Genomic DNA, 25676 nt, shown 5'->3' on the forward strand with positions numbered 1-25676 from the left:
AGTCACCCCTGGCCCACCCTATTGGCGATGTCTCGAAAAGGCCACCTATAGACCTAATGCCCACTCCCTCTTAAAATGCTCAGTAACACATTTCGTTTGATACCCATATCGTACAAACATTCTAGAGTCCCCCTGGCCCACCCTAATGGCGATATCTCGAAAAGGCGTCCACCTATAGACCTAATGCCCACTCCCTCTTAAAATGCTCAGTCACACCTTTCGTTTGATACCCATATGGTACAAACATTCTAGAGTCACCCTTGGTCCACCTTTATGGCGATATCTCGATATAGACCTAATGCCCACTCCCTCTTAAAATGCTCAGTAACACCTTTCGTTTGATACGCATATCGTACAAACATTCTAGAGTCACCCTTGGTCCACCTTTATGGCGATATCTCGAAAAGGCGTCCACATATAGAACTAAGGATTACTCCCTTTTAAAATACTCATTACCACCTTTCATTTGATACCCATATCGTACAAACACATTCTAGAGTCACCCCTGGCCCACCCTAATGGCGATATCTCGAAAAGGCGTCCACCTATAGACCTAATGCCCACTCCCTCTTAAAATGCTCAGTAACACCTTTCGTTTGATACCCATATCGCACAAACATTATAGAGTCACCCCTGGCCCACACTAATGGCGATATCTCGAAAAGACGTCCACCTATAGACCTAATGCCCACTCCCTCTTAAAATGCTCAGTAACACCTTTCGTTTGATACCCATATCGTACAAACACATTCTAGAGTCACCCCTGGCCCACCCTAATGACGATATCTCGAAAAGGCGTCCACTTATATACCTAATGCCCACTCCCTCTTAAAATGCTCAGTAACACCTTTCGTTTGATACCCATATCGTACAAACATTCTAGAGTCACCCTTGGTCCACCTTTATGGCGATATATCGAAAAGGCGTCCACCTATAGAACTAAGGATTACTCCCTTTTAAGATACTCATTACCATCTTTCATTTGATACCCATATCATACAAACACATTCTAGAGTCACCCCTGGCCCACCCTAATGGCGACATTTCGAAAAGGCGTCCACCTATAGACCTATTGCCCACTCCCTCTTAAAATGCTCAGTAACACTTTTCGTTTTATACCCATATCGTACAAACATTCTAGAGTCACCCCTGGCCCACCCTAATGGCAATATCTCGAAACGGCGGCCACCTATGGACTAAGGATCACTCCTTTTCAAAATACTCATTAACAGCTTTCCTTTGATACCCATATCGTACAAACATATTCTAGAGTCACCCCTGGTCCACCTTTATGGCGATTTCTCGAAAAGGCGTTCACCTATAGAACTAAAGCCCATTCCCTTTTAAAATACTCATTACCACCTTTCATTTGATACCCATATCGTACAAACACATTCTAGAGTCACCCCTGGTCCACCTTAATGGCGATATCTCGAAAGGGCGTCCACCGATAGACCTAAGGCCCACTCCCTCTTAAAATGCTCAGTAACACCTTTCATTTGATACCCATATCGTACAAACAAATTCTAGAGTCAGCCCTGGTCCACCTTTATGGCGATATTCCTAAATGGCGTCCATCCATAGAACTATGGCCTACTCTCTCTTAAAATACTCTTTAATACCTTCCATTTGATACACATGTCATACAACCACATTCCAAGGTTACCCAGGGTTCATTTTCCTACATGGTGATTTTCCTTATTTTGTCTCCATAGCTCTCAACTGAGTATGTAATGTTCGGTTACACCCGAACTTAGCCTTCCTTACTTGTTTTATACTCAGTTGAGCAGAGCTCACAGAGTATATTAAGTTTGATTGGATAACGGTTGGTTGTACATATATAAAGGAATCGAGATAGATATAGACTTCCATATATCAAAATAATCAGGATCGAAAACAAATTTGATTGAGCCATGTCCGTCCGTCCGTCCGTCCGTTAACACGATAACTTGAGTAAATTTTGAGGTATCTTGATGAAATTTGGTATGTAGGTTCCTGAGCACTCATCTCAGATCGCTATTTAAAATGAACGATATCGGACTATAACCACGCCCACTTTTTCGATATCGAAAATTTCGAAAAACCGAAAAAGTGCGATAATTCATTACCAAAGAACGATAAAGCGACGAAACTTGGTAGATGAGTTGAACTTATGACGCAAAATAGAAAATTAGTAAAATCTTTGACAATGGGCGTGGCACCGCCCACTTTTAAAAGAAGGTAATTTAAAACTTTTGCAAGCTGTAATTTGGCAGTCGTTGAAGACATCATGATGAAATTTGGCAGGAACGTTACTCTTATTACTATATGTACGCTTAATAAAAATTAACAAAATCGGAGAAGGACCACGCCCACTTTTAAAAAAAATTTTTTTTAAAGTAAAATTTTAACAAAAAATGTAATATCTTTACAGTATATAACTAAATTATGTCAAGATTCAACTCCAGTAATGATATGGTGCAACAAAATAAAAAATAAAAGAAAATTTAAAAATGGGCGTGGCTCCGCCCTTTTTCATTTAATTTGTCTAGGATACTTTTAACGCCATAAGTCGAACAAAAATTAACCAGATCTTTTGAAATTTGGTAGGGGCATAGATTTTATGGCGTTAACTGTTTTCTGTGAAAATGGGCGAAATCGGTTGATGTCATGCCCAGTTTTTATACACAGTCGTCCGTCTGTCCTTCCGCATGGCCGTTAACACGATAACTTGAGCAAAAATCGATATATCTTTACTAAACTCAGTTCACGTACTTACCTGAACTCACTTTATCTTGGCATGAAAAATGAACGAAATCCGACTATGACCACGCCCACTTTTTCGATATCGAAAATTACGAAAAATGAAAAAAATGCCATAATTCTATACCAAATACGAAAAAAGGGATGAAATATGGTAAGGTAATTGGATTGCTTTATTGACGCGAAATATAACTTTAGAAAAAACTTTATAAAATGGTTGTGACACCTACCATATTAAGTAGAAGAAAATGAAAAAGTTCTGCAGGGCGAAATATAAAACCCTTAAAATCTTGGCAGGTATTACATATATAAATAAATTAGCGGTATCCAACAGATGATGTTCTGGGTCACCCTGGTCCACATTTTGGTCGATATCTGGAAAACGCCTTCACATATACAACTACCACCACTCCCTTTTAAAACTCTCATTAATACCTTTAATTTGATACCCATATCGTGCAAACAAAGTCTAGAGTCACCCCTGGTCCACCTTTATGGCGATATCTCGAAACGGCGTCCACCTATGGAACTAAGGCTTACTCCCTTTTAAAATACTCATTAACACCTTTCATTTGATACCCGTATCGTACAAACGCATTCTAGAGTCACACCTAGTCCATCTTTATGGCGATATCTCGAAAAGGCGGACACCTATAAAACGAAGGCCCACTCCCTTTTAAAAATACTCATTAACACCTTTCATTTGATACCAATATCGTACAAATAAAGTCTAGAGTCACCCCTGGTCCAGAAAGGCCCACTCCCTCTTAAAATACTCTTTAACCCCTTTCGTTTGATACCCATATTGCACAAACGAATTCTAGAGTCACCCCTGGCCCACCTTTATGGCGATATCTCGAAACGGCGTCCACCTATGGAACTAAGGCTTACTCCCTTTTAAAATACTCATTAACACCTTTCATTTGATACCCGTATCGTACAAACGCATTCTAGAGTCACACCTAGTCCATCTTTATGGCGATATCTCGAAAAGGCGTCCACCTATAGAACTAAGGCCCACTCCCTCTTAAAATACTCATTAACTCCTTTCGTTTGATACCCATATTGCACAAACGAATTCTAGAGTCACCCCTGGTCCACCTTTATGGCGATATCTCGAAAAGGCGGACACCTATAAAACGAAGGCCCACTCCCTTTTAAAAATACTCATTAACACCTTTCATTTGATACCCATATCGTACAAACAAAGTCTAGAGTCAACCCTGGTCCACCTTTATTGCGATACCTCGAAAGTGCGTCCACCTATAGAACTAAGGCCCACTCCCTCTTAAAATACTCATTAACTCCTTTCGTTTGATACCCATATTGCACAAACGAATTCTAGAGTCACCCCTGGTCCACCTTTATGGCGATATCTCGAAAAGGGGTCCACCTATAGAACTAAGCCCCACGCCCTTTTAAAATAATCATTAACACCTTTTATTTGATACCCATATCATACAAACAAATTCTAAAGTCACCCCAGGTCCACGTTTATGGCGATATCTCGAAAAGGCGGACACCTATAAAACGAAGGCCCACTCCCTTTTAAAAATACTCATTAACACCTTTCATTTGATACCCATATCGTACAAACAAAGTCTAGAGTCAACCCTGGTCCACCTTTATTGCGATACCTCGAAAATGCGTCCACCTATAGAACTAAGGCCCACTCCCTCTTAAAATACTCATTAACTCCTTTCGTTTGATACCCATATTGCACAAACGAATTCTAGAGTCACCCTGGTCCACCTTTATGGCGATATCTCGAAAAGGGTTCCACCTATAGAACTAAGCCCCACGCCCTTTTAAAATAATCATTAACACCTTTTATTTGATACCCATATTGCACAAACGAATTCTAGAGTCACCCCTGGTCCACCTTTATGGCGATATCTCGAAAAGGCGAACACCTATAAAACGAAGGCCCACTCCCTTTTAAAATGCTCATTAACACCTTTCATTTGATACCCATATCGTACAAACAAAGTCTAGAGTCAACCCTGGTCCACCTTTATTGCGATACCTCGAAAATGCGTCCACCTATAGAACTAAGGCCCACTCCCTCTTAAAATACTAATTAACTCCTTTCGTTTGATACCCATATTGCACAAACGAATTCTAGAGTCACCCCTGGTCCACCTTTATGGCGATATCTCGAAAAGGGGTCCACCTATAGAACTAAGCCCCACGCCCTTTTAAAATAATCATTAACACCTTTTATTTGATACCCATATCATACAAACAAATTCTAAAGTCACCCCTGGTCCACCTTTATTGCGATATCTCGAAAAGGCGAACACCTATAAAACGAAGGCCCACTCCCTTTTAAAATACTCATTAACACCTTTTATTTGATACCCATATCATACAAACAAATTCTAAAGTCACCCCTGGTCCACCTTTATGGCGATATCTCGAAAAGGCGAACACCTATAAAACGAAGGCCCACTCCCTTTTAAAATGCTCATTAACACCTTTCATTTGATACCCATATCGTACAAACAAAGTCTAGAGTCAACCCTGGTCCACCTTTATTGCGATACCTCGAAAATGCGTCCACCTATAGAACTAAGGCCCACTCCCTCTTAAAATACTCATTAACTCCTTTCGGTTGATACCCATATTGCACAAACGAATTCTAGAGTCACCCCTGGTCCACCTTTATGGCGATATCTCGAAAAGGGGTCCACCTATAGAACTAAGCCCCACGCCCTTTTAAAATAATCATTAACACCTTTTATTTGATACCCATATCATACAAACAAATTCTAAAGTCACCCCTGGTCCACCTTTATTGCGATATCTCGAAAAGGCGAACACCTATAAAACGAAGGCCCACTCCCTTTTAAAATGCTCATTAACACCTTTTATTTGATACCCATATCATACAAACAAATTCTAAAGTCACCCCTGGTCCACCTTTATGGCAATATCTCGAAAAGGCGAACACCTATAAAACGAAGGCCCACTCCCTTTTAAAATGCTCATTAACACCTTTCATTTGATACCCATATCGTACAAACAAAGTCTAGAGTCAACCCTGGTCCACCTTTATTGCGATACCTCGAAAATGCGTCCACCTATAGAACTAAGGCCCACTCCCTCTTAAAATACTCATTAACTCCTTTCGTTTGATACCCATATTGCTCAAACGAATTCTAGAGTCACCCCTGGTCCACCTTTATGGCGATATCTCGAAAAGGGGTCCACCTATAGAACTAAGCCCCACGCCCTTTTAAAATAATCATTAACACCTTTTATTTGATACCCATATCATACAAACAAATTCTAAAGTCACCCCAGGTCCACGTTTATGGCGATATCTCGAAAAGGCGGACACCTATAAAACGAAGGCCCACTCCCTTTTAAAATGCTCATTAACACCTTTTATTTGATACCCATATCATACAAACAAATTCTAAAGTCACCCCTGGTCCACCTTTATGGCGATATCTCGAAAAGGCGAACACCTATAAAACGAAGGCCCACTCCCTTTTAAAATGCTCATTAACACCTTTCATTTGATACCCATATCGTACAAACAAAGTCTAGAGTCAACCCTGGTCCACCTTTATTGCGATACCTCGAAAATGCGTCCACCTATAGAACTAAGGCCCACTCCCTCTTAAAATACTCATTAACTCCTTTCGTTTGATACCCATATTGCACAAACGAATTCTAGAGTCACCCCTGGTCCACCTTTATGGCGATATCTCGAAAAGGGGTCCACCTATAGAACTAAGCCCCACGCCCTTTTAAAATAATCATTAACACCTTTTATTTGATACCCATATCATACAAACAAATTCTAAAGTCACCCCTGGTCCACCTTTATGGCGATATCTCGAAAAGGCGAACACCTATAAAACGAAGGCCCACTCCCTTTTAAAATGCTCATTAACACCTTTCATTTGATACCTATATCGTACAAACAAAGTCTAGAGTCAACCCTGGTCCACCTTTATTGCGATACCTCGAAAATGCGTCCACCTATAGAACTAAGGCCCACTCCCTCTTAAAATACTCATTAACCCCTTTCGTTTGATACCCATATTGCACAAACGAATTCTAGAGTCACCCCTGGTCCACCTTTATGGCGATATCTCGAAAAGGGGTCCACCTATAGAACTAAGCCCCACGCCCTTTTAAAATAATCATTAACACCTTTTATTTGATACCCATATCATACAAACAAATTCTAAAGTCACCCCAGGTCCACGTTTATGGCGATATCTCGAAAAGGCGGACACCTATAAAACGAAGGCCCACTCCCTTTTAAAAATACTCATTAACACCTTTCATTTGATACCCATATCGTACAAACAAAGTCTAGAGTCAACCCTGGTCCACCTTTATTGCGATACCTCGAAAATGCGTCCACCTATAGAACTAAGGCCCACTCCCTCTTAAAATACTCATTAACTCCTTTCGTTTGATACCCATATTGCACAAACGAATTCTAGAGTCACCCCTGGTCCACCTTTATGGCGATATCTCGAAAAGGGGTCCACCTATAGAACTAAGCCCACGCCCTTTTAAAAGAATCATTAACACCTTTCATTTGATACCCATATCATACAAACAAATTCTAAAGTCACCCCTGGTCCACGTTTATGGCGATATCTCGAAAAGGCGGACACCTATAAAACGAAGGCCGACTCCCTTTTAAAAATACTCATTAACACCTTTCATTTGATACCCATATCGTACAAACAAAGTCTAGAGTCAACCCTGGTCCACCTTTATTGCGATACCTCGAAAATGCGTCCACCTATAGAACTAAGGCCCACTCCCTCTTAAAATACTCATTAACTCCTTTCGTTTGATACCCATATTGCACAAACGAATTCTAGAGTCACCCCTGGTCCACCTTTATGGCGATATCTCGAAAAGGGGTCCACCTATAGAACTAAGCCCACGCCCTTTTAAAAGAATCATTAACACCTTTCATTTGATACCCATATCATACAAACAAATTCTAAAGTCACCCCTGGTCCACCTTTATGGTGATATCTCGAAAAGGCGGACACCTATAAAACGAAGGCCGACTCCCTTTTAAAAACACTCATTAACACCTTTCATTTGATACCCATATCGTACAAACAAAGTCTAGAGTCAACCCTGGTCCACCTTTATTGCGATACCTCGAAAATGCGTCCACCTATAGAACTAAGGCCCACTCCCTCTTAAAATACTCATTAACTCCTTTCGTTTGATACCCATATTGCACAAACGAATTCTAGAGTCACCCCTGGTCCACCTTTATGGCGATATCTCGAAAAGGGGTCCACCTATAGAACTAAGCCCACGCCCTTTTAAAAGAATCATTAACACCTTTCATTTGATACCCATATCATACAAACAAATTCTAAAGTCACCCCTGGTCCACGTTTATGGCGATATCTCGAAAAGGCGGACACCTATAAAACGAAGGCCCACTCCCTTTTAAAAATACTCATTAACACCTTTCATTTGATACCCATATCGTACAAACAAAGTCTAGAGTCAACCCTGGTCCACCTTTATTGCGATACCTCGAAAATGCGTCCACCTATAGAACTAAGGCCCACTCCCTCTTAAAATACTCATTAACTCCTTTCGTTTGATACCCATATTGCACAAACGAATTCTGGAGTCACCCCTGATCCACCTTTATGGCGATATCTCGAAAAGGGGTACACCTATAGAACTAAGCCCCACGCCCTTTTAAAATAATCATTAACACCTTTTATTTGATACCCATATCATACAAACAAATTCTAAAGTCACCCCTGGTCCACCTTTATGGCGATATCTCGAAAAGGCGAACACCTATAAAACGAAGGCCCACTCCCTTTTAAAATGCTCATTAACACCTTTCATTTGATACCCATATCGTACAAACGCATTCTAGAGTCACCCCTGGTCCATCTTTACGGCGATATCTCGAAAAGGCGTCCATCTATAGAACTTAGGTCCACGCCCTTTTAAAATACTCATTAATGCCTTTCATTTGATACACATGTCATACAGACACATTCCAGGGTTTCCCTCGGTTCATTTTCCTACATGGTTATTTTCCCTTATGTTGTCACCATAGCTCTCAACTGAGTATGTAATGTTCGGTTACACCCGAACTTAACCTTCCTTACTTGTTTATTATACTCAGTTGAGCAGAGCTCACAGAGTATATTAAGTTTGATTGGATAACGGTTGGTTGTACATATATAAAGGAATCGAGATAGATATAGACTTCCATATATCAAAATAATCAGGATCGAAAAAAAATTTGATTGAGCCATGTCCGTCCGTCCGTCCGTCCGTTAACACGATAACTTGAGTAAATTTTGAGGTATCTTGATGAAATTTGGTATGTAGGTTCCTGAGCACTCATCTCAGATCGCTATTTAAAATGAACGATATCGGACTATAACCACGCCCACTTTTTCGATATCGAAAATTTCGAAAAACCGAAAAAGTGCGATAATTCATTACCAAAGAACGATAAAGCGACGAAACTTGGTAGATGAGTTGAACTTATGACGCAAAATAGAAAATTAGTAAAATCTTGGACAATGGGCGTGGCCCCGCCCACTTTTAAAAGAAGGTAATTTAAAATTTTGCAAGCTGTAATTTGTCAGTCGTTGAAGACATCATGATGAAATTTGGCAGGAACGTTACTCTTATTACTATATGTACGCTTAATAAAAATTAGCAAAATCGGAGAAGGACCACGCCCACTTTTAAACAAATTTTTTTTTTAAAGTAAAATTTTAACAAAAAATTTAATATCTTTACAGTATATAACTAAATTATGTCAAGATTCAACTCCAGTAATGATATGGTGCAACAAAATACAAAAATAAAAGAAAATTTAAAAATGGGCGTGGCTCCGCCCTTTTTCATTTAATTTGTCTAGGATACTTTTAACGCCATAAGTCGAACAAAAATTAACCAGTCCTTTTGAAATTTGGTAGGGGCATAGATTTTATGGCGTTAACTGTTTTCTGTGAAAATGGGCGAAATCGGTTGATGTCACGCCCAGTTTTTATACACAGTCGTCCGTCTGTCCTTCCGCATGGCCGTTAACACGATAACTTGAGCAAAAATCGATATATCTTTACTAAACTCAGTTCACGTACTTATCTGAACTCACTTTACCTTGGCATGAAAAATGAACGAAATCCGACTATGACCACGCCCACTTTTTCGTTATCGAAAATTACGAAAAATGAAAAAAATGCCATAATTCTATACCAAATACGAAAAAAGGGATGAAATATGGTAAGGTAATTGGATTGCTTTATTGACGCGAAATATAACTTTAGAAAAAACTTTATAAAATGGTTGTGACACCTATCATATTAAGTAGAAGAAAATGAAAAAGTTCTGCAGGGCGAAATATAAAACCCTTAAAATCTTGGCAGGTATTACATATATAAATAAATTAGCGGTATCCAACAGATGATGTTCTGGGTCACCCTGGTCCACATTTTGGTCGATATCTGGAAAACGCCTTCACATATACAACTACCACCACTCCCTTTTAAAACTCTCATTAATACCTTTAATTTGATACCCATATCGTACAAACTATTTCTAGAGTCACCCCTGGTCCACCTTTATGGCGATATTTCGAAAAGGCGAACACCTAAAGAACGAAGGCCCACTCCCTTTTAAAAATACTCATTAACACCTTTCATTTGATACCCATATTGCACAAACGAATTCTAGAGTCACCCCTGGCCCACCTTTATGGCGATATCTCGAAACGGCGTCCACCTATGGAACTAAGGCTTACTCCCTTTTAAAATACTCATTAACACCTTTCATTTGATACCCGTATCGTACAAACGCATTCTAGAGTCACACCTGGTCCATCTTTATGGCGATATCTCGAAAAGGCGTCCACCTATAGAACTAAGGCCCACTCCCTCTTAAAATACTCATTAACTCCTTTCGTTTGATACCCATATTGCACAAACGAATTCTAGAGTCACCCCTGGTCCACCTTTATGGCGATATCTCGAAAAGGGGTCCACCTATAGAACTAAGCCCACGCCCTTTTAAAAGAATCATTAACACCTTTCATTTGATACCCATATCATACAAACAAATTCTAAAGTCACCCCTGGTCCACCTTTATGGCGATATCTCGAAAAGGCGGACACCTATAAACCGAAGGCCCACTCCCTTTTAAAAATGCTCATTAACACCTTTCATTTGATACCCATATCGTACAAACAAAGTCTAGAGTCAACCCTGGTCCACCTTTATTGCGATACCTCGAAAATGCGTCCACCTATAGAACTAAGGCCCACTCCCTCTTAAAATACTCATTAACTCCTTTCGTTTGATACCCATATTGCACAAACGAATTCTAGAGTCACCCCTGGTCCACCTTTATGGCGATATCTCGAAAAGGGGTCCACCTATAGAACTAAGCCCACGCCCTTTTAAAAGAATCATTAACACCTTTCATTTGATACCCATATCATACAAACAAATTCTAAAGTCACCCCTGGTCCACCTTTATGGCGATATCTCGAAAAGGCGGACACCTATAAAACGAAGGCCCACTCCCTTTTAAAAATACTCATTAACACCTTTCATTTGATACCCATATCATACAAACAAATTCTAAAGTCACCCCAGGTCCACGTTTATGGCGATATCTCGAAAAGGCGGACACCTATAAAACGGAGGCCCACTCCCTTTTAAAAATACTCATTAACACCTTTCATTTGATACCCATATCGTACAAACAAAGTCTAGAGTCAACCCTGGTCCACCTTTATTGCGATACCTCGAAAATGCGTCCACCTATAGAACTAAGGCCCACTCCCTCTTAAAATACTCATTAACTCCTTTCATTTGATACCCATATCATACAAACAAATTCTAAAGTCACCCCAGGTTCACGTTTATGGCGATATCTCGAAAAGGCGGACACCTATAAAACGAAGGCCCACTCCCTTTTAAAAATACTCATTAACACCTTTCATTTGATACCCATATCGTACAAACGCATTCTAGAGTCACCCCTGGTCCATCTTTACGGCGATATCTCGAAAAGGCGTCCATCTATAGAACTTAAGTCCACGCCCTTTTAAAATACTCATTAATGCCTTTCATTTGATACACATGTCATACAAACACATTCCAGGGTTTCCCTCGGTTCATTTTCCTACATGGTTATTTTCCCTTATGTTGTCACCATAGCTCTCAACTGAGTATGTAATGTTCGGTTATACCCGAACTTAACCTTCCTTACTTGTTTATTTTATATTTATCTTAAAAATCGTTTAGATATGTTCAAATTTCACCAAATGCTTACGTGTATAGCATATATTGTTGTCTGAGAAAATCATTGAGATAGGTGGTATATATAGTATATATCTCATACAACCAATTGTTCAGATAAGAAACAGTGCGCAAATTCTGCCCCTTTTTAACAGCTAGACGCTTCAAATTTCACCAAATGCTTACGTATAGAGCATATATTGTTGGCTGAAAAAATCATAAAGATCGGTGGTATATATATTATATACCCCATATAAACTCTAATTTTGCCCCCTTTTTCGGCTAGAAGCTTCAAAATTCATCAAATTTCATCAAATAGTTACGTTTACGTCATATATTGTTGAAATACGTGATTCGTAGTCATAGTTTTTACACGCAGACCACAAAAAACCTGAAACTTTGCATCCTCACACAAAGTACCTACCTGTTTTTTATTTTATATTTATCTTAAAAATCGTTAAGGTATGTAGATCTGTTCACTATATATTTCTTATCTTATACATCCAATTATTCGGAGATTACGAGCGGGATAAGTTTATTGTTCAGCCCCATTCATGAAAGGTATGAAGTCTTCGGCACAGCCGAAGACAGTCCCGTTTTTACTTGTTGTTATTGTTGTAGCAGTCCAATCCAATAGGTGCGACCAATCACAAATTGTCATCACTGTCCTCTAACGGGAGTCCAAAGAAGCTTGCTGTTTAAACAGGGGTGGACCATAATGAGAGGGGTGTTAGAAGCATTGGTTCCACATTACAATTGAAGAGATGGTTGTTGTCATGTGGAGACACATTGCAAGCAGGACATATATTTTGTATGTCGGGGTTGATTCTGGATAGGTAAGATCTTAAGATTTTAACCTGTTACAGTACCCAGATCTAGGGAGAGTGCGTTTCTCCTCTGCTAGCTCTGGGTATTTTTCTTTAAGTACCGGATTCGCGGAGCAATTCCTGGCATAGAGGTCCGACGCTTGCTTGTGAATATCACTGAAGACCTGCTGTGCTTTTTTGCTTCATACGGCTGTATTCTCAGGTGCCGTATTGCCTCATAATACTTACGGAGATGACCCCTTTAAGCCCCTGGGCGGTATAGCCTCATCAATCAGATGTCTGTTGGGATGCCCAGGTTTCTGGGTATTCGACGGAAACTCTTCTTCACTGTGTAGTTAGTGCTCTAGTGACATAAAAAGACAACGCGTAGCGTTTCTGAGAGCAGTGTTTTTACAGGCCTGTATTTGCTTCCAGTCAGCAACTTTTAGGCTGAGCGACCATATCGGGGACGCGTAGCATGCAGGCCGGCCGCTTGTTAGTACTAATATTTGTCTCTTTATCTTTACCACAAAGTTGCCGGCAAGAGATTTGAGGGTTTTGTTACGACTCTGTATTTAAGGTACAATTTTGGATGCGTACCAACCAAAATGCAGATTCTGATCGAATGTCACACCCACTATTTTTGGATGTAAGACAGTCGGTAGCGTAATATCATCGACGTGGATGTCTAATATGGTCGACATTTGCTTTGTGTATGTTGATAATAAGATCACCGATGATTTGGTCAGGTTTCGCCAGGTGAAAAAACATACATAGCCCCTCGATGGGTGGGCCAGGACCTATAGCCACTATCGTGCAGTCATCGGCGTAGGATACAATAGTAACACCTTCTGGTGGCTAAAGCAGTTTCGATATGTAGACGTTTAACAAATTCGGGAATAGCATACCGCCCTGTGAATCCCCTTGTTTCATTCATCTGGGGTTAGATGTTACGTTCCTAATTTGCACCGATGTCTGTCGACCAGACAGATAATTTGCTGTCCACCTTTTGAGACTTGGAGGAAGAGCGGACCCTTCCAAGTTTTGCAGTAGCATACAGTAGTTGACTGTGTCAAAAGCTTTTGATAGGTCTAGCGCTACGAGTACTGTTCTGTGGTATGGTTTTTTATTGAATCCGCAATTAATCTGTGTGTGTTGCTGGCGCTAAGCGAGGCTTCAAAAGTTTTGGCTACTGGTGATAGGAGAGATATCGAGCGGAAATATTCTCCTACATTAGCTGATTTCTCAGGCTTTATTAGCAGTACCACCCTCGCCATTTTTCATCGCTAATACAACAAACATTTTAGTTACGAACCATGCAGGAGAAGAACAATCGGCCCAAACTATCACTTTCCTATGTACAGTAGTCGCTCTTAAATTAGAACCTTCAGTAACCAGAATGTCCAGAAATTAGAATCAACTTTTTCAATACATTACGCGATCTGAAATTATCATCGAAAATTATAATTTCAGGGCGTATTTTATTTTTTTGTTGAAAAATATATATAACAAGTAAGGAAGGCTAAGTTCGGGTGTAACCGAACATTACATACTCAGCTGAGAGCTTTGGAGACAAAATAAGGGAAAATCAACATGTAGGAAAATGAACCTAGGGTAAACCTGGAATGTGTTTGTATGACATGTGTATCAAATGGAAGGTATTAAAGAGTGTTTTATGAGGGAGTGGACCATAGTTCTATAGGTGGACGCCATTTCGAGATATCGCCATAAAGGTGGACCAGGGGTGACTCTAGAATGTGTTTGTACGATATGGGTATCAAACGAAAGGTGTTAATGGGTATTTTAAAAGGGAGTGGGCCTTAGTTCTATAGGTGGACGCCTTTTCGAGATATCGACATAAAGGTGGACCAGGGATGACTCAAGAATGTGTTTGTACGATATGGGTATCAAACGAAAGGTGTTAATGAGTATTTTAAATGGGAGTGGGCCTTAGTTCTATAGGTGGACGCCTTTTCGAGATATCGACATAAAGGTCGACCAAGGGTGACTCTAGAATTTGTTTGTACGATATGGGTATCAAATTAAAGGTATTAACGAGGGGGTTAAAAGGGAGTGGCCCTTATTTGTATATGTCAAGGCGTTTTCGAGGTATCGACCAAAATGTTGACCAGCGTCACCCAAAACATTATCTTTCGGGTACCGCTAATTTATCTAATATATATAATTCTTCTGTCACGGTTTTAGAGGCTGAACTCCTCCGAAACGGCTGAACCGATTCTCTTGAAATTTTGTGAGCATATTGGGTAGGTCTGAGAATCGGCCAACGTCTACCTTTTTTTCGCTACGTGTCTAGGGTATTGAGATCAAAACGTGGACCCGGGTACCCCTAGAATGTGTTTATACAATATGGATGCCAAATGAAAGCTGTTGATGAGTGCTATAGTACAGGATAATTTGCATACCCCCTGGGTGAGTAGGGTCTCGAGATATAGGCCAAAACATGGACCCGGATACCCCTAGAATGTGTTTATACAATATGGATGTCAAATGAAAGCTGTTGATGAGTGCTATAGTACAGGATAATTTTCAGACATCTAGGAGGCTAGGGTCTCGAGATATAGCCCAAAACGTGGACCGGGTACCCCTAGAATGTGTTATACAATATGGATATCAAATGAAACCTGTTGATGAGTGCTATAGTACAGGATAGTTTTCATACCTCTGGGAGGCTAGGGTCTCGAGATATAGCCCAAAACGTGGACCTGGGTACCCCTAGAATGTGTTTATACAATATGGATATCAAAATGAAAACTGTTGATGAGTGCTATAGTACAGGATAGTTTTCATACCTCTGGGAGGCTAGGGTCTCGAGATATAGCACAAAACGTGGACCCGGGTATCCCTAGAATATGTTTATACAATATGGATATTAAATGAAAGCTGTTGATAAGTGCTATAGTACAGGATCATTTTCATACAACTGGGAGGCTAAGGTCTCGAGATATAACCCAAAACGTGGGCTTAGAATGTGTTTTTACATTATGGGTATCAAATTGAAGCTGTTGATGTATGCTTTAGTACAGAGTAAGTTTTACGCTGGGTGACTACGGTCTCGAGATATAGGCCAAAACATGGACCCGGATACCCCTAAAATGTGTATGTATTATGGATATCAAATGAAAGCTGTTGCTGAGAGCTCTAAAGTTCATTGTGATATTCGATTTAGTCGCATCAACCTGGCAAAACTGATAAATATGCATGCGAAGCCGAAATAAAAACAAGAATTAATAATACCCACATACCTATTTACATACGTCCTATTCGATTTGCCTGAAATTTCGTATATAAATTTGCCTATATTATTTACGATGCTTTTTTCCGGGAAGTATACCAGAGACGGACTGGGACTGGAATTAGGACTAGGACTGGGACTGAGACTGAGACTCGGAGTGGGACTGGGACTGAGACTCGGAATGGGACTGGAACAAAATACATACCACCTGTGGGACTGGCAATAAGAGATGAAGAAGAAGGAGAAAAACTTGAGAGAAGAGAAAATAGAGAAGGAGACTGAGAAAGAGATAGAATGAGACGAAGATGGAGATGAAGCGAAAAAGACGGAGGGAGGAGTGATTAAAAAGATTAGGAAAAAGTGTAGAGGGGTAGGACAGAGTTAGACGGAAAAAGCTTATTTAAATGTATGCAGATAGGCCAAATTTAGGGTAGAACAACAACGTCTGCCGGGTCTGCTAGTTTATATATATAATACCACGAACAATATTCCTGCCAAGATTCCAAGGGCTTTTGATTTCGCCCTGCAGAACTTTTTCATTTTATTTTACTTAATATGGAAGGTGTCACATCTATTCTACAAAGTTTTTTCTAAATTTAAGCTCAAAGAGTATATTAACGTTGTTCGCATAACGGCAATCCGTAACGGCATAAACTAATCGAGATAGATATAGACTTCTATATATCAAAATGATCTGGACGAAAAAAGAAATTCATTTAGCCATGTCCGTCCATCCGTCCGTCCGTCCGCCCGTCCGTAAACACGATAACTTGAGTAAATTTTGAGGTATCTTTATGAAATTTGGTACGTGGGTTCCTGGGCGCTCATCTCAGTTCACTATTTACAATGAACGAAATCGGACAGCAACACGCCCACTTTTTCGATATCGAAAATTTCGAAAAACAGAAAAAGTGCGATAATTCATTACCAAAGACGGATAAAGCGATGAAACTTGTTAGATGGGTTGACCGTATGACTCAGAATAGAATACTAGTAAAATTTTGGACAATGGGCGTTGCACCGCCCACTTTTGAAAGAAGGTAATTTGAAAGTTTTGTTGCCGTAATTTGGCAGTCGTTGAAGATATCATGATGAAATTTGGCAAGAGCGTTACTCCTATTCCTATAAGTGTGCTAGATAAAAATTTGCAAAATCGGATGACGAACACGCCCACTTTTTAAAAAAACATTTTTTTAAGTCAAATTATAACAAAAAATTTAATATATTTACAGTATATAAGTAAATAATGGTAACATTTAACTCCAGTAATGATATGGTGCAATAAAATACAAAAATAAAAGAAAATCGAAAAAGTGGGCGTGGTTATGGTCCGATTTCGTTCATTTTAAATAGCAATCTGGGATGAGTGCCCAAAGATACCTCAAAATTTACTCAAGTTATCGTGTTTACGGACGGACGAACGGACGGACATGGCTAAATATATTTCGTTTTTCGCCCAGATCAATTTGATATATAGAAGTCTATATCTATCTCGATTAGTTTATACCGTTACGGATTACCGTTATGCGAACAAAGTTAATATACTCTGTGAGCTCTGCTCAGCTCAGTATAAAAAGGGGAATCCCCAATTTATTCATGTTACGCTCGGTAGTCGTTGGATTTTCGTCACGGTTCTGTACAGTTTTTGCATGAAATTCGATACGCGTGCACGTTTTTTGGCATTGTTTGTTTAAAAGTAATTCGCTGAAATGCCCAATAACCTGAAGAAAAATACCTTGTGCTTGAAAACCAAAGTTCATATCTTGTAAAAGCTTGACAAAGGTGTTCAAGGGAAGCGGTTAGCCATCTACAATCAGCTATATCAAATCGAATAAATCATCAATTTTAAACGCTGTTTCTAATACTTATCAAGAGACTAACAAAAAATCATTGCACATCGCTGAGTATAAGTTATGAAGTTTTGATTCATTTTTGGCTTTTTTAATGCATTTCTATTGATCTTGTATGTATTTTTAATGAAAAAATATATTTATTATAATTGGAGTTTTTGTTTTTTGGATCTTTTTTTGATTTAGCGTATATATACATACATATATGTATATTTCAGACCTGTAAAAAAAAGTACCAGTACAAGTACAAGTATCAGTACCTCAGTACTTCGAAAAATGAGTATAAGTATAAGTATCGAGGTACTTGTACTTGAATTGTTGAAGTACAAGTACTTGTAAGTACTTTCGAAGTACTTTGACAAGTATTGAACGGTTTTGAAGCGGATCAACTAATATTTTTTAACAATCAGCTCAATTGCTGATCGAAACAATATTTTCCAAAAATATGAGATCTTTTATGATACTAAAAATTTCTTTAAATTGTTCGCTAATTTAGTGAACATTTGTTGGAATGATTCCCTTTCCACTGCTCAGAGTGAAAGATATCCAGCAAAAAAATTGAAACTTGACCCGTCGTCACCCGGAGAAGCATGCGGGGATTAAGCACTCAAGCCGTACAGCAACTTCATTGGGTTGGAAAAGCTTTGACGAAAAAGTGATGAGCTACATATAGCATTGATACGGCATCACCACCTCAACCGTGGAGAGGGAATCCTTCCGACAAATGTTTGAAGGAACGTCGCTAAAGGTGATGAGTCGTCCAAAATTAATGACTACTAGACGAACGATTTACAAAAATGTTTGGTATAATAAAAGACCTCATATCGACAAATAAGTAATTTTGTACGACGGCCGATATATGGTCTTCAAATCATAAAAGTTTCTTCGGATACACTTGCCATTTCACAGTGGTCGGTCTTATATGGAGTTGGTGGCCAAAAATAATTTCACTAGAGATATCAACGTGAAACTTTGGTCACGGCTTTACAAATATTTCAGAATTATTTTTTCATAAAATTGGTGCGGGTGATACCTTCATTGGGTTGGGTCGATTTGTATGCATGAAAGTTAACCTGTATCGCCGCGCCATCGATTTTTCGATAGGATTTGGGCTTAGGAAGAAAATTCCACTACGCGTACCCAAAAAATTATTTTCGAGAAAATTCTCTTAAATCTCCATAAACGATTTTTGTTTTTTTCAAAAAACTGCATTTACCAATTTTGCATTTGCCAATTGACACGAAAAAAATACATAAAAAATGATTTGGAGCCTTGAAAATGCAAAAAATTCATAAAAAATCGATGAAATTTCGTAGGCTCGAAAATTGTTTGTTTTGTGAATGCGTGGTGGAACTTTTTTCCTGAGCCCAAATTCTACCGAAAAATCGATGGCGCGATATCGGTTAATAAATCGACCTAGTCTCACCATCATACCGACCCGCAACCACTCATTTTCACCGCATGCATACAAAAAGTAAGTAGATGTGGGTGGAAAAGTGGTAAGATGTGTCTATTGCATATACAATGTTTAATAGGATTAAATAAAGAAATTAAAGCTATTAAAAGAGCTTGGATACATAACAATAACAATAACAAAACAACAAACAAACACAAAATTTTAGATTTGCAATTCGTCGACTGGATAAAATAATGTCGTATGTTACATGTGCGCACATATAACATACGATAATAATTTATCAGGGTGACGCTATCAGAAAACTGTCGCAAAACATAGTTAGGGGCAGAAAGTGGCAGCTGATATTAACAATTTAGAATCTAAAAACTTTTACTAATAATATGATATGAGTCCCATCGTGAGGATCCGTGAGGAACCACACTAAAACTTTAGCTGAAATTGAAATATTCGTGCAAATAAACAGTAATAAAGGCACTAGTGAAATTTTAAATAACAAACAAGAACACAATAAGCTAAAGACACTAGAATTATTTCAAAATAAAGTAAATATCTTTGAATTCAATATTCATTTTTATTATTTGTTTCAATACAATGATATTTTATGTATTTTTAAATAGCTTAAATTTGCACTTTATTTTTAGCTTGCTCGCACTGCAAAAACCAACTAATACCATAACCTCACTTTTGAAGCTATTCTTAAAGATACAGTTCGGATACCACAAAAACAAATATACCTTTTAAAAGGCTATTATAATAAGAGACACTATTGATACATTTGGTGACAAATTTTACATTTTTATTTTTTTATTTTTGGCCTATGGAACCGACCACTGTGCATTTGTTGGGTGACAAATTTAACAGGAATTCGGTAGCACTAGCGTGTAAAAGGTTTTCTGGGGTGCATAACCACATACGCATACATGAAATGAGAGCGGATATAAATAATAATTTCGGTCGGGTATCATCAAAAATTGTGGAGACCGTCACAGACAATGGGTCGAACGTTGTAAAAGCTTTCAAAGAGTTCGGCATGTATAACTTGAACGATTTTGATGTATCTGATGATGACACGGACGGTAGTACTAATAATTCGTCAATAGAAAATATTGTAGCCTTACCGAAACATACATATAAGGTGTGCGACTGAACTTAATTACCACTACTGATTTGATTGAAACTTTATCAGAGAAGCGTGCAATATTAAGCAGGCATAAGCAGGTACAAATGATTCAAAGATATAGTTTTAAATCTTTTTAATACTCAGTTGAGCACAGCTCACAGAGTATATTAACTTTGATTGGATAACGGTTGGTTGTACAGGTATAAAGGAATCGAGATAGATATAAACTTCCATATATCAAAATCATCAGTATCTAAAAAAAAATTGATTGAGCCATGTCCGTCCGTCTGTCCGTTAACACGGTAACTTGAGTAAATTTTATGATATCTTGATGAAATTTGGTACGTAGGTTTCTCGACACTCATCTCAGATCGCTATTTAAAATGAACGACATCGGACTATAACCACGCCCACTTTTTCGATATCGAAAATTTCGAAAAACTGAAAAAATGCGATAATTCATTGCCAAAGACGGATAAAGCGATGAAACTTGGTAGATGGGTTAACCTTATGACGCAGAATAGAAAATTAGTAAGAGTTTGGACAATGAGCGTGGCACCGCCCAATTTTAAAAGAAGGTAATTTAAAAGTTTTGCAAGCTGTAATTTGGCAGGAACGTTACCATTATTACTATGTATGTGCTAAATAAAAATTAGCAAAATCGGATGAAGAACACGCTCACTTTTTAAAAAAAAATTTTTTAAAAGTCAAATTTTAACAAAACATTTTATAACTTTACTGTATATAAGTAAATTAAGTCAACATTCAACTCCAGTAATGATATGATGCAACAAAATACAAAAATAAAAGAAAATTTCAAAATGGACGTGGCTCCGCCCAGTCCCCCTTGGTCCACCTTTATGGAGATATCTCGAAAAGGCGTCCACCTATACACCGAAGGCCCACTCCCTTTTAAAATGCTCAGTAACACCTTTCATTTGATTCCCATATCGTACAAACACTTTCTAGAGTCACACCTGGTCCACCTTTATGGCGATATCTCGAAACGGCGTCCAACTATGGAACTAAGGATCAATCCCTTTTAAAGTACTCAGTAACACCTTTCATTTGATACCCATATGGTACAAACATATTCTAGAGTCACCCCTGGTCCACCTTTATGACGATATCTCGAAAAGGCGTTCACCTGTAGAACTAAGGCCCATTCCCTTTTAAAATACTCATTAACACCTTTCATTTGGTACCGATATCGTACAAGCACATTCTAGAGTCACCCCTGGCCCATCTTTATGGCGATATCTCGAAAAGAAGTCTCCTTCTTCTGGAAGGGGGGACATATCTCTGGTGGTAGGACTTATAATCGGCCACATAGCAATCGGGAAGCATGCACAACGGCTGGGTGCTCCTTATAATGATTACTGCAGAAACTGCAAAGACGAAGAGGAGATAGAAACAGTCAAGCATTTTCTGTGAGAGGAAGAAATCTCTGGAATCTCCCTTCTTTGACGATCTTTGGGATCTGGCTAAGTTGGAACCTAAGAAATTCCTGACATTTACTGAATCGACCTGTTGGTTTGAGTAGGGGAGAGATCCACGTGGTATCACATTGGGACCTTTTGGGCCTAAGTGCACTGGTACTCGCACGGGTGGCGACTCTAACCTAACTTAACCTTCTATGGAATGGAGTATCAGACCATTGAGTTTGCAGCAACTTTACTTCACAGAGAAAATGAAAACTGATTTCAAAATTTTAAATAAGGTTTTGTCAAAAATGATAAATTGAATTTTTGTGGATTCATTACAATCTTTAGGCAGAAATTATATTAATTTCAGTATTTTTTTATTGCAAAAAAAAATTTGAAACATTTTTTACGTATTAACTTTTAACATTGAAGTTTGGATCTATCTTTTTCTACAACAAACTAAATATACAATTTCGTCAACAAACACTATACTTTTTTACAAAAACACATAATGTGAAAAAGCTTAGGTATGTACATTTACTACACATTTTTTTCTATTAGCCTATTGTTAAGTTTTAAATACATATACTTTTGTTAATATAACAACTTTCTACACTTAATAGTACATTCTAAATCAACCAAGCCCTTTCAAGTCCCGCAAATTGCAGATATATGTATGTATATGTAGGAAAGACTGAAAAGCTCGACACTATTTACCCTGTTTTGGTGCTGAAAATCCAAATTTCAGCAAAATTTGTACGCAATTTTATAGACGTCGCAGCCGTCATTGTGTTCGCATTCAAAGTTTCATGTTTCAAATGAAAGCTTTGTTCTTCAATTGCGAGTGGCACTAATTCATAATCACCATCCCATAGTTGATATCGTGTATCTGAATAGGCAAAGAAAAAGTTGTGTAAAGGTTTGAGGGATAGTTATATGAAGTTCTAAGGTCTACTTGTATCCAATTATACTTCTTTGCAAGGCATAAAACAGGGAGCAATTTACAATAAGAGAGCTGCGGAAGATTAAATATATCGGGATTTTACCTTTTTCAGAAAAGCGTGCCTCAGAAAGAGAATTAGGAATTTTTTTCTCGATGATACCTTCACAAAACCTTGCCTCGTGTTAATTTAAATTCAATCAAAATTGTAACGTCCAGTCAAAAGTATAAAGCCTTTTGACATACTAGATTATAACAGAACACTCGCAAAGTGTATTTGCAGCCTTTAAGGCAGCAATTACAGCTTACCTTACTGAGTGTGATCGCCCTTTTTCATGCGAAGAATACCGATTCCATAAGACAGTCAACGCATACTTACTATGCATTTCCCTTTTAGTTGCGTCGAGTGGCTGACTGCCTAGTGCTATGCACCATGTCCCTGCCTTTTTAGCTTTAAGGGCCATTCGTATGGTTAGCACTCGCCCTCTAATTGAGCTTTCTAGCCACTGTCGCTGAAAAAGATAATATCTGAGTATGGTAGACGGATGGGCAGTGCGACACCGCAGTCTATTTTGAATCCATATTTTTCTAGTATGATTACCTTTTCTTTACAAACTCTGCCAGTAAGCCTGCGTATTAGTGCATTTGTGCTGTTCATACCAATGCCAAGGCTGGTGAGTTTGCACAATGATACCAAGCGAATCTTTGATTCTGCTCAGTAGTGAGATACTTGCGCTGAGTCGACTGATGATTGCTTTCTAGCAATTTTAGCAGTAGCAAGTGAAGTGAGCTGAATCATTTTGAAATATCGGCGAGCATAGAGTCCATACTGCTTCTCACTACAGCACTCGGTTCGCTCGTTCGTTAGACGTTACCTAGGTGCTTTAGTCACTCCTATACAGACTGCCCGTTGTATCTTGTTCAACCTTTGGTTATTGTACTACTCATTAATACTGATAGAGGCCTAGATCTACTTAAACAATTTTTAGCATTAGTTGTTTGAGTTGAAGAGTTCTTGAGTGCTACTAGTCCCAAAGATTAGCAGTTAGTAAAAATACCCACGTAATACAGCGATTCCATATTTACCTACTAATGTAAGTATAGAGTCTAAAGCCAGCAAAGGGGTCTAGATTTTGTATGAATTAAGCCCTTATGTTTTTTTTAAATGTATGAGAACATTTATTTGAAGCAATTTTTAATTTATTAATAATTTGGGAAAAATTGAAACAACGTGACATCAGAACGGTAGGTATGCCTGTCGTAAGAGGCGACTAAAATACCAGATTCAAGAGCTGTGCCAGCGCAATATATAGCTTCTCCAAACCCAATTGTCAACCTCACCTATCCGCGGCGAATCCTGTTTCACTAACAGACGAGGCTCTGGCGATCCCAAGATCGTCATGGAACTTGTGGGTGGGGAGGGAGTGATGGCCTGAAGGATTAATGTGGCCATATAAATCATTCCCGAGATGGTCTTAATGGTGCTGTGTTACCGGAGCGTACCGGATTCGGTCCGGCAAAGGACCATCACATCGATAACACTCCCCAAAGCTTTCGGAGAGTAACCTTATCGCTACAACAACAACAACAACAACAGCAGGACGGACAAGGCGACAGCTGTTTCGATTATACATTGTACATCTCTTCAAAGCCTTTTCTCCCGGGAGTGGGATTTGAACCCGCACTGCTATGCATTTGAAAGCATTTGTAACACTGCAACCATCGTAGGAGTGCGGATTCAAATCCCACCCCCGGGAGAAAAGGGTCTAGATTTTTTTCAGGCTGTAAAGTGGAAAAGATCAGTAAGGTTGATCTCAACTCGACTTCGAACTTCTTGATCTTGTCCATTGAAACAGTCGGTTTGAATTCGTACTAATGTCCAAAAAATTAGAAGATATAATCGTAAATTTTAAATAAGTGTTTTGATGTCACTATAATCGGTCGAATTGATCTTTCGTATAAACATAGGTCGAGAATATAAAACATATCGACTGCTGAGTTCAATATCACCCCATCTGTGCTGCCGTTTCGAAAACGCCCTCTCGCAGCAAATTTTTGAAAAACGTTCTATATCAAAGTTTGTTTGGAAAATGACTTAGAGCAAATATGTTTTTCTTTTCAAAAACACCCCATCCTTAGAGTTTGGTTGAAGATTGACGTTTCTTAGAATTTTTTTCATAAATGTTCTGTATAAGCATTTATACATTTAAGTATAAATTCCAAACTGTTTTAACTAAGATCACACATTGAAGGGACTCAAGGAGTTGATAAGCGCAATTCAAAGCTTTCGCAACCTAATTGTCAATCTCAGCAACGCGAGGAGAATATTGTTACATATATGAATTTATCATACACATTTTTAGCAGACGAGGCTCTGGCGACCCCTAGTTCCTCATAGTAATAGGGGTGGGGGATTGGAGGGAGGGCGTGATGACCTAGAATCATATTGTATCGTTCCTGAGATGGTCGGGCTAGTACCTTAATAGTGCTTGTTACCGGTACCGGGTCTATATCTGGAAAAGGACTATCAACATCTATAACAATCCCAAAAACCTTCAGAGAGTGTCTCTATCGCTGCAATAACAACAACAACAACATCAAACATTGAAGAACACAATCAAGTTCTGAAGTAGTGAGTTTTCAAATTGGCAGCCAACATAGGGTGATATTTCACTCAAAAGTACTAACTTTTTGTTACATTACATACATAACATTTATTGTTATTTAATGCTTGGCATTGTTAAATTCAGTTAGTTTCTATCGAATTTACCGAAGTAGTTACAGATATGTAAATATAATTAAACTACCTTATTACACGGGAGGGGCTGTTGTTCGTGAT

General features: G+C 38.7%; 1 protein-coding gene across 8 annotated transcripts in view; it reads right to left on the bottom strand.

The window, feature by feature from the left end:
- The window catches only part of Tep2 (Thioester-containing protein 2), a 137083-nt gene that overhangs the window by 66713 nt on the left and 44694 nt on the right, over nt 1-25676 (bottom strand). The window contains exon 7 of one of the 8 annotated variants that reach the window (XM_067767951.1): nt 22615-22786. The exons of the other annotated variants lie outside the window; for them this stretch is intronic. Within the exon in view, the coding sequence (XP_067624052.1) occupies nt 22615-22786 (172 nt within the window). The remainder of the gene's footprint in view (nt 1-22614; nt 22787-25676) is intronic. 8 annotated transcript variants of the gene reach the window in all.

The sequence above is a fragment of the Eurosta solidaginis genome, chromosome 2, assembly GCF_040869045.1.
Source record: "Eurosta solidaginis isolate ZX-2024a chromosome 2, ASM4086904v1, whole genome shotgun sequence".
Classification (NCBI taxonomy): Eukaryota; Metazoa; Arthropoda; class Insecta; order Diptera; family Tephritidae; genus Eurosta; species Eurosta solidaginis.